Below are 11,353 nucleotides of genomic sequence, written 5' to 3'. Positions count from 1 at the left end.
AGCCAGGGCTCTGCCACTGACTCCTCACGTGACGTTAGATAGGAAAATTCCCCTCCCTGTGCCTCAGGATCCCCGTCTGTATTGCGCCAGCCCCTACGAACCCCGCTCATGGACCAGGACCCCATTGTAAAAGGCACTCTACAAACACAGAAACAGACAGTTCCTGCCTTAAAGAGCTTACAGTCAAAGCCATAGGTACTGGAACTAAGGGTGCTACTGCACCTCCTGGCATAAGGTGGTTTCCATCATATCCAGCGTTTATGGTTTGGTTCAATGGCTCTCACCACTCCCAGTATATAAATTGTTCCAGCTCCCCTCATCAAAGCATTATACAAGACACAACAGGTGGAGTCAGAAAGACAGACAGCGAAAATGAGGCTAATTATAGTTACCTACCTCACCCTGGCAGGTGGGGCGATTACTATGATTTGTAAAGCATTTTGTCCTCAGATGCCAGGTGCTAGGAGGAAAGCAGAGAGATCTTAATATCCTGCAAAGATTGGGCTATCAGCAACGATCCTAGGGAGAACAGGGCCTTTCCGGGAAACACCGGGCTCTGTGTTCCCAGGCCTGCATTTCCTAATGGCTTTCCCTCTCCTCCGGGGCTCACTGCTGCCTCTGCAGGCATCCTATCCTCCTGACAGCTCACGCTTATGGATAAGATTTTGTCATGGTAAAATTAGGCAAAATTCACAGAATAGTTGTGGTAAAAATGAACAAAATCATGGTATGGTCACGGCAATAAAAATGTGTAATAATCTAACAGTGAAGTATTACAGCGTAACGTGTACATGAAACAAAGTTAATGCAATAGTTTTCACTTAACCAAGTCAACTGTTTTGAAATTAATATATGCATATTGTGCAATCATTTTTCAAACAAAAATAATGAAAAACAAAAATAACTGATTCTTTTTAGGAAAGTCCCCTTTGCAAACTTTGCAATTTTGGTATAACAAGTTATACATGGACAGATGGCTATTTTTTATGCAGAATCTATTGTCCCCAAGCACATTTTTATAAAATGAGAAGGGGTGCTCGGCATCCACGCTGCTGATTGGTACTGCTAAGCATCGCAGAGCAACGACTGACGGAGCTGGGAATCTGGCCATCAGGCTTCTCCAGAACTGGAAAACGTCCTCGTTCCTCAATTCTTGACCTGCCCCACGGTAAGCCGGCTATTCTCTCTGTGCTGGAATGTGGTCTTCAAACAATGGCCTATTTTCAAATACCGCAGTCTCACAAATGTCAGGGTGTTTTGCCTGATTTGGCTCTTCAGCATGCATTGAAGAAAGCAGCAGCAGAAAGTGGGTGGTTGAGTCAGTGTCCACTTTTTTTTTTTTTTTTTTTGGAGCTTTCCAAGAGTGCGCTTTTTGCTGGACTGTTGGGTGTTGGCAAGATTCAGAGTCGCTCTCTACCCACAACGCAAGATCACCCGTGTCATTCGTGACTTGATGAACACGAATTGTGAGCTCTTCATAAGCTGTAAGCGTCTTCATGATTCAGGGGTGCAAACTCCGTTAGAGCCTGGAGGGGAGGGGCTGCGATGCCCTCGCTGCCCATGGTGGCTGAGAGTTCTGGGGTCCCCACAGCCCTTGGCAGCTGACAACTTTGGCCCCACCACCCCAAGGCATAGGGCTGAAGCTGAAGGGGATAATTTCATTGATGTCTCTGAAAATCACAGAACCCAGAACCTCCGTGACAAAATCTTATCCTTCCCTGCTGAACCAAAGATTCACACTGGCTACAAAAAAAACCCTCTCTGGTTGTAGCCAAATCTGGATTCAAATGCAACCACTTCCATCCTGCCAGTGGGAGGAGGGAGGATTCCTTTGCAGACTACAAAACCCAGCTCCAGTTGGTAGTGACCAGTCCTTACACCCCTCTGCTGGTTCCCGGGCTAGTGCTGACTCCACAGTGGCAGGTCATGTGAGGTGCAGTCAGGGATGGGCCCAATCCCTCAGCAGCTTGAAGTCTTCAGTCAGGTAATTCTGAGGGCAGTCAAAAGAAGCCAGCAAACCAAATCCTCCTACACACAGTGCTTTGAACTGACGTTTCTAGTCATGCTCTGGTTAGTCCAGGGCCGTATTATCCATTAGGCACAATAGACACAGTGCCTAGGGCCTACGAAACTTTCAGGGCCTACGGAAAAAGATTTTATATATACTTTTTTATTTTTATTTTCAAAACTATTTATTAATAGCTTAAAATCAAATTAGTTATTTCGGTCCGGGGGCCTACGAAGGCAAGTGTGCCTAGGGCCTATGAAGGTCTTAAAACGGCCCTGGGTTAGTCTGCTCTGTAAATGATTTCTGTCGATTAAGGGTGACTTTGCACAGTCAAGGTATGAGTCCACCAAAGAGGGTCTCACTTCCCTTTCCTGAGCTGGGCCTGCATCCAAGCCCCAGCCAGAGCACATTCCTCTCACAGGGCCCCATCCTGCTCCCGTTGGAGATGGGAGCAAAACTTCTGTGGAGTCCAGTGGGAACAAGAGCCAGGTGCTGGGGAAGTTGCATACACTAATTCCACACAGCTGGCTGAGCTCTGTCACACTGCAAATCCATGCAACGAGGCCAGGCAGCTGTGGTTTGCACTGGCGACTCAGACACAGTGTGTTAGCCCTCCCGCTTCCAAGCCCTGGACTTTGCCTCCAGTCCTTGAGCAAGACAGCAGCTTAGGCAGTTAAGAGTCATGCTTAATAATCAGCCATTCCCATTCCCAGGCCAGTAAATGGGAAACAAAACACAGGTATTGAATCAGCAGGTTGCAAGGTGGCAGAACTTTGTCACAACTTCTGCACTCAGATCCAATTAAGCCTATGGTTTCCCCAAAGGATGCTAAAGATTTGGATGAATATTATACTCTACTTATGGTGAGGAGAGCCAGATAGGGCTGGCAGATGGTGTGACGGAGTCCCTCAGGAACGGGGCTCTGGAACCGCTGGGCAATCAGCTGCGCCCTGGCGAGCCTTCCAATGCGCAAACCTCTCTCTGCTCAGCTCTACAATGTCCTTCTCAAGGAGATGGTGGTACTCCATCTTCCGCTGCTCCCTCATCATGTCCCTTTGTCCCACCGCTCCCACATCACTTACTGCCGGACGCTCTCATCCGCGGGGCGCATCCAGCCATCCTCTGCTACCACATGTGATGGGGTCCCTCAGGAACAGTGCTCTGGAACCACCCGGGTGAAGCCAGCCAGGACTCTGCTGCTTTGGAGTCTGCCCCCCGCCCCCCCGGGTCTCTACACTCCAGTGCAGCCCCCTCCTGAATCTAGCCTTGCAGCGTTCAGCACCCCTGCTTCGCCTGAGCTCCCCTTGTGAGTCCCCTGGACAGGACTCTGGGGTGCTCCTACACCCCCTCCAGGGGGCCATGCACCCCGCCTCGCAGTCAGAAGCGATTCACAGCCAGCGTGGAAATCAGAAGGGTTTATTAGTTCTCAAAATCATAGTGTAGAAAGACTTTGTTAGCAGATTAATGAGAAGTTACAGCAGCAACCAACTAAGGAGCCTCATAGCCCATTCTCAGGCCCTGCTCCTGAGCCCCCTCATGGGAGACTGGCCTCTTCCAGCCAGCCACCCCCAGACCTGTCCCCTTGCTCCACCCCAGTCCTTTGTCTCCTTCCCAGACAAAGTGGCCACTCTTCCTGCTCTCTGCCTGACCCAGGCGGGCAAAGGGGTCTGGTCTGCATTCATGTGGCTGGGAAAGGCCCATCTGGTGCAATGATCACACACCTGGGTCCCATCACCAAAATAAATGAGTAACATGTGTGGGAAACTGAGGCACAGGCCCAGCAGTCAGAGAAAACCCCCAAGAATATCTCCACTTTGTCACAGACGGTCACCCAAAGGCTGTGTAATATAGCAGGGAACACATGGCGTGCCAGCCTTCCAACTGCTAGTCACCCTCAAGCACAGGGCTTTGGCACAGGTCCCTAGCAGGAGATGGGAAGGAATGTTGGAAGCAAGTGGTTTTCTGGGGTTATTATTCTAGAAGGTAAAAGAGAGGGATGAAATGAAGAAACCACCAGATTCAGGGATAAAGTGAAAGCAGAGAAAAGGGCAGAGGAAGAAAACCAGGCAGTGAAATCTCCTGGGAAAAAATACAGGTGATGGAAACATTATGATCCAGTAGACCAGGCAGAAGACTAAGACTCAGGACTCGTGGGTTCTATTCTCAGCTCTGTTGCTGATTTAGGCAAGTTCTTGTGCCTTGGTTTCCCCACCTTTGAAATCTGAGTGAAAAATGTTATGCAAACACAGTATTTATAATGCCACAGGTGTGGCTGTCCCATTACATAGAGAGCATGGTCCTTGCTCTCAATAATTTATCCCCAAGGGCCCTGATCCCGCAAGCTCAACGTACACACCGGGGGGTTGTGCAGAGCCCCACTGATTTCAGTGAGGTTTCGTGTAGGCAGAGAGATCTGCCCATACAGGCTTGAGGCCTATGTGATGCGCCTAAAAAAGTGGCTTCTTGTTTCACACAAGAGAGATCTATCCCAGCCCGTTAGTACAGGAGCAGCCGCAAGCAGTGGAATCTCAGAGCGAGTGGGAGAGTCCAGCAGGGCTTTGGAAACAGATCTGACCTCATTCTGTCCTGGAGATGGGCTGCTGAATGAGGCTCCACACCGACACCAATGTGCTTTTCTGCATCTGCTTTGCTGTAAGGCTAATTCCTGTCCTCTGGATGGGAGCAGCTCACTGTGTGTATTTCCTGGGGAATTCCCCTTGGCACACACTCTCTGAAAAGGATGGGAAAGGAGTTCCAGTTCCATCCAGTGCAGTTTATATGGCTAATGCAGCCCTCCAGACAGAAAGATAAGGAGGGGGGACCCACCTACTGGGTCACGTTGACACTATCCAACAGGCTTCTTGCTGTCCCTCCGCACACTGAATTGTTTGTCCCCCTACCCTGTATTTCCTCAACCACATATCAGCATCCCTGACACAGGCCCAGTTACTATGTCTTTTTCAGACACGGTATCGTGCCATACACGAGTGTGCTTGTGAGCGTGTGAGAGAGATCGAGAGTGAGCACAGCCCCCTGGTGGGTGAAACTGGAACCGCCCAACTGCGTGCTATACACCCTATACTGTGAACAGCGAGAGGAGGCAGAAGTGACTGGCACCTGTGCTTCTGCCACAGGTCACTGGGAGTTATTCCCCTGCTGGCACCAGGAAGCACTGAGTGAACACGGTGTGCCAGGTACCGCAGTGACAACCACCCAGTCGTCAGCTGCCACGGGTCTTTAAATGTGTACCCTCCCTGGGGTGACAAGATCCTTCCAGGGTGAATGATTCCGGGGACGTGGCTACTGCAGAGAGAGGCTGGGAGTAAGCAGAGCACAATGGGATGCAATGTAACCAGGCTGGGCCCCCCATAACCAGAAACTGGGCCCCCCAGGGCAGGGTGCCCCATAACCAGACACTGGGCCCCACCCCTCCAGGGCCGGTTGAAGCCCCACACAACCTCCCCCCTGCAGCCCTTTGTGGCTGATAAGCCCCGCCCCCGTGCCAATTCCCGCAATCCCCCTTCACCCTGTCCCTTGGGCAGCGGCGATTGGCTGTCCCGTGTGTCAGTCTGACGCTGGGGGGGGCGTGGCGAATCCGTAGCGGCCCAATGGGAATGCCGGGTGGGCGGGCTGGCGGAGGTCAGGGGGGAGTGGGCCCGGCCCGGCAGGCGACAGGACGCGTCGGGGGCGCAGCGATGGCGCCGAACACGCAGGCCGGGGAAGCCCCAGGCCGGGACTTCCGCAGGGGCCTCCGGGCCGTGCTGCTGGGGCCGCCCGGGGCGGGCAAGGGCACGCAGGTGAGCGGCCGGGCGGGGCCCTGGGGGCTGCAGGGCGGGGCGCGTGGCCCGGGATCCCCGCAGGGCCCTGCTCAGCGAGCGGCCAAGGTCAGACGTAGAATCCGGTAGAGAACCCAGGCGTCCGGGCCCCCGGCCCCGGCCCCTCTCGCGGGGGGAGGATAGAACCCAGGCGTCCTGGGCCCCCGGCCCCTGCTCCTCTCCCAGGGGGAGGAATAGAACCCAGGCGTCCTGGGCCCCCGGCCCCTGCTCTCCCCAGAGCGCCCACTCCCCACGTGTTACTCCCCGGTTCTCGTCACTGCTGTATCCTAGCAGGTCAGCGGGCTGCAGTAACGTGCAGCCGGCCCCCCTTTGTCTGCAGCCTGCCTTACAAACGCGGATGAGCCCAGCCTCCCTCCCAAGGAAGGCGAGTCCTCGGCAGCTGGTGCCGGAGGAGGCGGGTGCAGGGAGTGGGACCTTGTGGACAGGGCTGGAAATAGAACCCGGGAGTCCTTGGCTCCAAAACCCGACTCTCTAAAGGCGCTCCCTCACCACTCTCAGCCCCCTGACGTGACGGCTCCGCTCTCTCCCACGTGGCCAGCCATCTCCACTTCTCCTGGCTCCTTTCTGGTACCCCCTCCTCCATTTTCTTTCTCCCCTGGCCTCTTCCAAAAGACTCCCCTTCCCCATCTGTTTCCCTCTGCAGAGGGCGCCTCTCTGGATCGTCCCAACTGGCTTCAGGCAGGGAGACCCCAGATCGGCTGCTTGAGGACGGTGCAGGTTCTGTCTGATGTGGAGTATTAAAAGCTCCGCGTGGCTTGTAGTCTGGCTGTGGAGGGGCCAAGTGTGGCTGTTGGAGGGGGCAAAATTAACAGGAAAAAGGACCAAGCAATTGTCGTCTTGTTGAGCTGACCTGCTGTGTTTTCTCACCACACTGCCTGCTTCCTGCACAGAGGGAAGATGTGTCTCAACCAGCGATGTGGCAACTGCTTATTCCAAACAAGCAGCATGTTGTTCTAAGAAACCTCAGAACTCTCCCGAGCTCTTTTGTTGTCTGAAGAATTATTTTGTCCATGTGAATGACCAGGATTTCCCTGCCTCCTTGCGTCAACTGATCTCTAGTTAATCTGGCCCTTGGCTACTGCAAATCCCTTGCCCTTCCTGGGGCGTGATCCCAGACCAGGTTAAAATAATTTGTCAGGTTCTCATTGCAAAACCAGCTCTTTTCTACCAACCATCTCTGTCTAACCAAATCCTGTTTGGATTTTAACCCTTAACATTCTAACATCGCCTCTGTCACCATGGGGTGAAATTAATTCCCATGAGAAAAACTTCCACCTGTGGAGAATCGATGAGATCTGTTCATGGAAGTTGCACCAAGTCCACTTCTTATTCTGTTTTCTCTCATCATAGGCGCCTAAACTTGCTGAAACCTACTGTGTTTGCCACCTTGCAACGGGCGATATGCTGAGGGCCATGGTGGCTTCAGGGTCGGAGCTGGGTAAAAGGTTGAAGGAGACCATGGATGCTGGGAAGCTGGTGGGTATAGTGAGATGGACATTGGTAATGAAAGTACCGATAGCCTGCGTATGTTGAGAGGACTGAAAAAAGCATTTAAAAAAAATACAAGCCTGCAGGGATCAAAAAGCCGTCCTTCCTTTAGAAATTCTGGAACCAATGACAATCCCAGGCCAGGAAGTGAAGAACAAGTTCCAGGGAAAATGTGAGACTTTTCCCTTCCCCTAATGCCACAGGAAAGAGTCTTGTAAAGATGCTTCTCTCCTTCCTGCATAGATCGGAGTTTTCCTCCTTAAAATTCCCATTTTCTTAGCTTCTAGTCTTTCCTTTTGGTTTATCTAGTTCCACAGAACACAGAGTAAATCCTGATTAATCAACTTCTGGCTAATGAAAACTCCCAGTTACCCCAAAGGGTGGTTATGTCTCTGGGGTTGCAAGAACAGGTGTTATCGCAATGGGGCTTGCAGGCTTCCTGCTCACATGGTGCTCCTCAGCCCCGCAGAGTGAAGATTCCAGTTATCCAAAGGTTTTGTATGTCTCCTGAGTCCTTCAGATAACTGCCGTTCACCTGCAATTTGTAAGGTGAAAGTGAGGGCTTAAGACCAATTACCCTCAGCGGTTACAGAGGGCATTAAACAACTCCTTGTGAAAATGTTTTGGTTTGGGGTCCCAAATGATGGCTATACTTAGTATCTGTAGCATATTTCATCCATAGACTTCAAAGCATTTTGTTGAGGTGGGTAAATCTCTTAATGGGGAAACTGAGGCAGAAAGTGAAGTAACTTGCTTAGAATAACACAGTTGGATCAGAGGTCTACTTACTCCTAGGCTGTCTCCACTGCACCATTTTGCCTCCATTTATGTGCAACTGTATACCCAGGTTCAGGCCTCAAGTCTCTCCCCTTTCTTTCCTCCTCTTTTCCTGCGTGTTAACTGAATGACACATTTGCCAATAGCGGGCTTTAGTACTCTCAAGGAAGCTCCTCCAAAAGGCTTTGCGGTAGAACAGTGAGACAGTTTATCTTCAGCCTTCTCGTGGAGCGTGCCTTGCATCACTGAGCGTGCAATATCGCAACTGGTTAGGAAAGATAGGCGCACTGTCTAGAAAGCCTGGCAGTTATCTGTAATGTGGGTGTTACTGAGAACGCTAAACCACGTTGGCAGTACATTGTATTAGCACATTCTGCCTTTCAGAGAACTTAGTGTGGTGGAAGTACAGCAATTCCCAAAGCCCATCATTGGAATGTGTATTTACTTTTTAAAAAGTAAATGTGGTTTTCCCCTGAATGAGGGGGGTTTCATCAGCCACAGAATCATGGAAATAACCTTAAATTTCAACCAAACCATCTATTCTCTACTGAATCATCCATCTCAGGGCTCTTGCCTCTAATGGTCTGTCTACACAGCAAATTAAAACCTGTGGCTTGGGCTGCGGAGCTGTTTCCTTGCTGTGTAGACTTCCTGGTTCGCTGCAGCTCGAGTTCTCTCACCTCCCGGGGTCCTAGAACCCAAGGCCAGAAGGCTCTATGGCAATGAAACCGCTCTGCAGATCAAGTGCTGCAAACCCAAGTTGGCTGGCACAGGCCAGCCATGGGTGTCTAGTTGCTGTGGAGACGCACCCTAACCTACCCAAAATCCTAGGACCAGATTCTGCTAGGCTACATTAGCAGAAATCAGGATGAACTTTACTGAAGACAGTGGAGTTACTTTGGATTTAAACCAGTTACATTTGGGCGCTAGTCTATACTGGTGTCTTCCAAAGTCAACATCATCTCGGTTTTATGTTCAGATTGTAGTATGGGGAAGATAAGCAAGGCCCAGATGCTGCAAACATCTATACATGTGCTTAACTTCAAGCATATGAGTTAGTCAGCGAGGTTATCCATGTGCCTAAAGTTAAACTTGCCTGTAACTTTTCAGGAATGGGGCCTGTCTGTCTCTGCAGGGGAAACAATGAAATTGTGCATTGCCCAGCACCTTTTTAATAATCAGAGTAAACAACATAATCCTTAATTTTTGTTAGTGGTTGACTCCTGTCTGTAGGGTCTGTGAATCTGCCCCAAGGTCAGCGAATGCACAAGTTAAGAACATTGCAGCATGTAGTATTTGTGCTCATTGAGCCTGTTAAACGTGTGTCTTGCTAGCTACATGTTAATATTCACACGTGGCAAAAGAGAACTTTTGCTTCCTGACGAGGGTGTGTTTGAACCTGTAGCTTTTGCATTGTATTAAGGATACTTTGCATTCAGTTATATTACACATACCCAAGGTTCACATTGCTATTTTGTGTTGGTTTTGTTGCACATAGGAGCAGGTGCACACGAGGTGCTCTGGTCCCTGAGCTCCCAGTGTGTATATTCAGTGGCTACTAGCAAGTGTGAATACAATATTTGGTGAATTCAGTTGAGTTGCAGGGGTGTAAATGAGGACACCTTATGGTCCATCATGCTTAAGATAGGACAGTGCTGGTCTATTTACTGCATTTAATGAGCTGTCTGTATTGTTCTTCTAAGGTGAATGATGAAATGGTGGTGGAGCTGATTGAGAGAAACTTGGAGACACCTCCCTGCAAAAATGGCTTCCTACTGGATGGCTTCCCTCGCACGGTGAAGCAGGCAGAGATGGTATGTGTCTTCAGATCCTCTAGCTCAGTAGCTCTGGTTACAGCTCCAGTCCCACTCCCAGCCAAGTCTCTAGAGAAGACTTGATTATGTCTGAACTCTCTCTGTTACAGTGTATCTGTGTACTTCAGGGAATGTTTTCTGTTACAGCTGGATGAACTCATGGAGAAGAGAAGCGAGAAGCTAGATTCTGTGGTTGAATTCAGCATTGCTGACTCCTTACTCATCCGGAGGATCACTGGACGGTAACCATTCTCCTTCCTCCACAAATAAGCCACGTTCATTTTTCTTATAGTTTTCCTAATGCTTTGGGAGAATGTAATGAATCCTGTGATAGTTTTAGCACTGGCTGGATCCAGCTGTGACAAAGCACCTCAATCCTGGCCTGCTTCAGCCTTGGCTATTTCAGTCTTTGCCACCACCACACTCTCCACACTCTCACACACACACACACACACACACACACACACACACGAGTTCTGCTGCCACGCCTCAGTGCTGACCTGTAGCACGCCCTGCTATTTCTGTCCAGGGCCTTTCTTGACCAGCAGAGTCTGTCTGTCTGTGTCACAAATAGTGGTTGGTGTGACTAAGCCTCAGGGACAACTTTTGAACCCTAATGGCTAATGCTTTATGCTTTATCTTCTCTGGTGTTATCACTGCTTCGTAGTTTTATCCTGGAAGATGAAGTGCCCCCAAACATCCTTATCCTGGATCAGACACGACCATGTAGGTCCAGCAGAAGCTCTCCATTACGCCACCTAGCCTCTAAAATCTGAGTTTCCAGAAGACTCCTATACAAAATGCTCATTCTTCACTCCCCCAGCACGGCTCCTTTTCTTCAGCTCCCTGAAGAGCGGCTTGATTGAATTAGCTGGAGCAAATTTTTTGATAGAGTGAAAAACCTCTTCACTGCTGTGGCTGTTTCTCAGGCTGACTAGTGTGCGGGTGTCCTCCTGTCATGAGCGCTGAAGTACTTTGCTGACCCTTGTTTTTGATTTTAGGCTGATCCACCCAGCTAGTGGCCGCTCTTACCATGAGGAGTTCAACCCCCCTAAAGAGCACATGAAGGACGATGTATGTGAGCTACTGATACATTTCCCCTGAGATCTTATTTAAATTACCTTCAATTCAGCTAATGCTCTGTAGCATCCCTGGGGAACTGTGGTTCTTTGTCATACGCACGCGTACTTCCTTTCTTAGGAGACGTGAGCAGTTGTGAGAGGACGGAGCTGCCTTACTGACGCCACAGGGCTGAGCTGATTGCATTAAAGGGGGTATGCTGCTTGGAGCAGAGGCCTTTGGAAAGGGGGGGTGACTGGCGTAAGTGCTCTGCAGAACAGACCCGGAGTCGGCTGCAGATGCCGGCCTTGGAACTCGCTGCACTCCGTCTGCACTTGGCATTGCAGGGGAGTTTGTGTTTAATTTCATTC

The 11,353-nt window shown here is 50.4% G+C and overlaps 1 protein-coding gene across 3 annotated transcripts in view; it reads left to right on the top strand.

Moving 5' to 3' along the window:
• Nucleotides 1-5,648: 5,648 nt before the first annotated feature.
• LOC137143894 (adenylate kinase 2, mitochondrial-like) overlaps nucleotides 5,649-11,353 on the top strand; it is a 44,116-nt gene continuing 38,411 nt past the window's right edge. For all 3 annotated transcript variants that reach the window (XM_067533931.1, XM_067533932.1, XM_067533933.1), the window contains exons 1-5: nucleotides 5,649-5,805; nucleotides 7,195-7,320; nucleotides 9,813-9,923; nucleotides 10,071-10,165; nucleotides 10,925-10,997. In XM_067533931.1, coding sequence (XP_067390032.1) covers nucleotides 5,704-5,805; nucleotides 7,195-7,320; nucleotides 9,813-9,923; nucleotides 10,071-10,165; nucleotides 10,925-10,997 — 507 coding nt within the window. In that variant the 5' untranslated portion in view covers nucleotides 5,649-5,703. The remainder of the gene's footprint in view (nucleotides 5,806-7,194; nucleotides 7,321-9,812; nucleotides 9,924-10,070; nucleotides 10,166-10,924; nucleotides 10,998-11,353) is intronic.

This window comes from Emydura macquarii, unplaced genomic scaffold, assembly GCF_026122565.2.
Source record: "Emydura macquarii macquarii isolate MOO-44397 ecotype Brisbane River unplaced genomic scaffold, CSIRO-AGI_Emac_v2 contig_3348, whole genome shotgun sequence".
Lineage (NCBI taxonomy): Eukaryota > Metazoa > Chordata > Testudines > Chelidae > Emydura > Emydura macquarii.
Note: the sequence above shows the minus strand (reverse complement) of the source record. Positions and strands in the feature narration are given on the sequence as shown.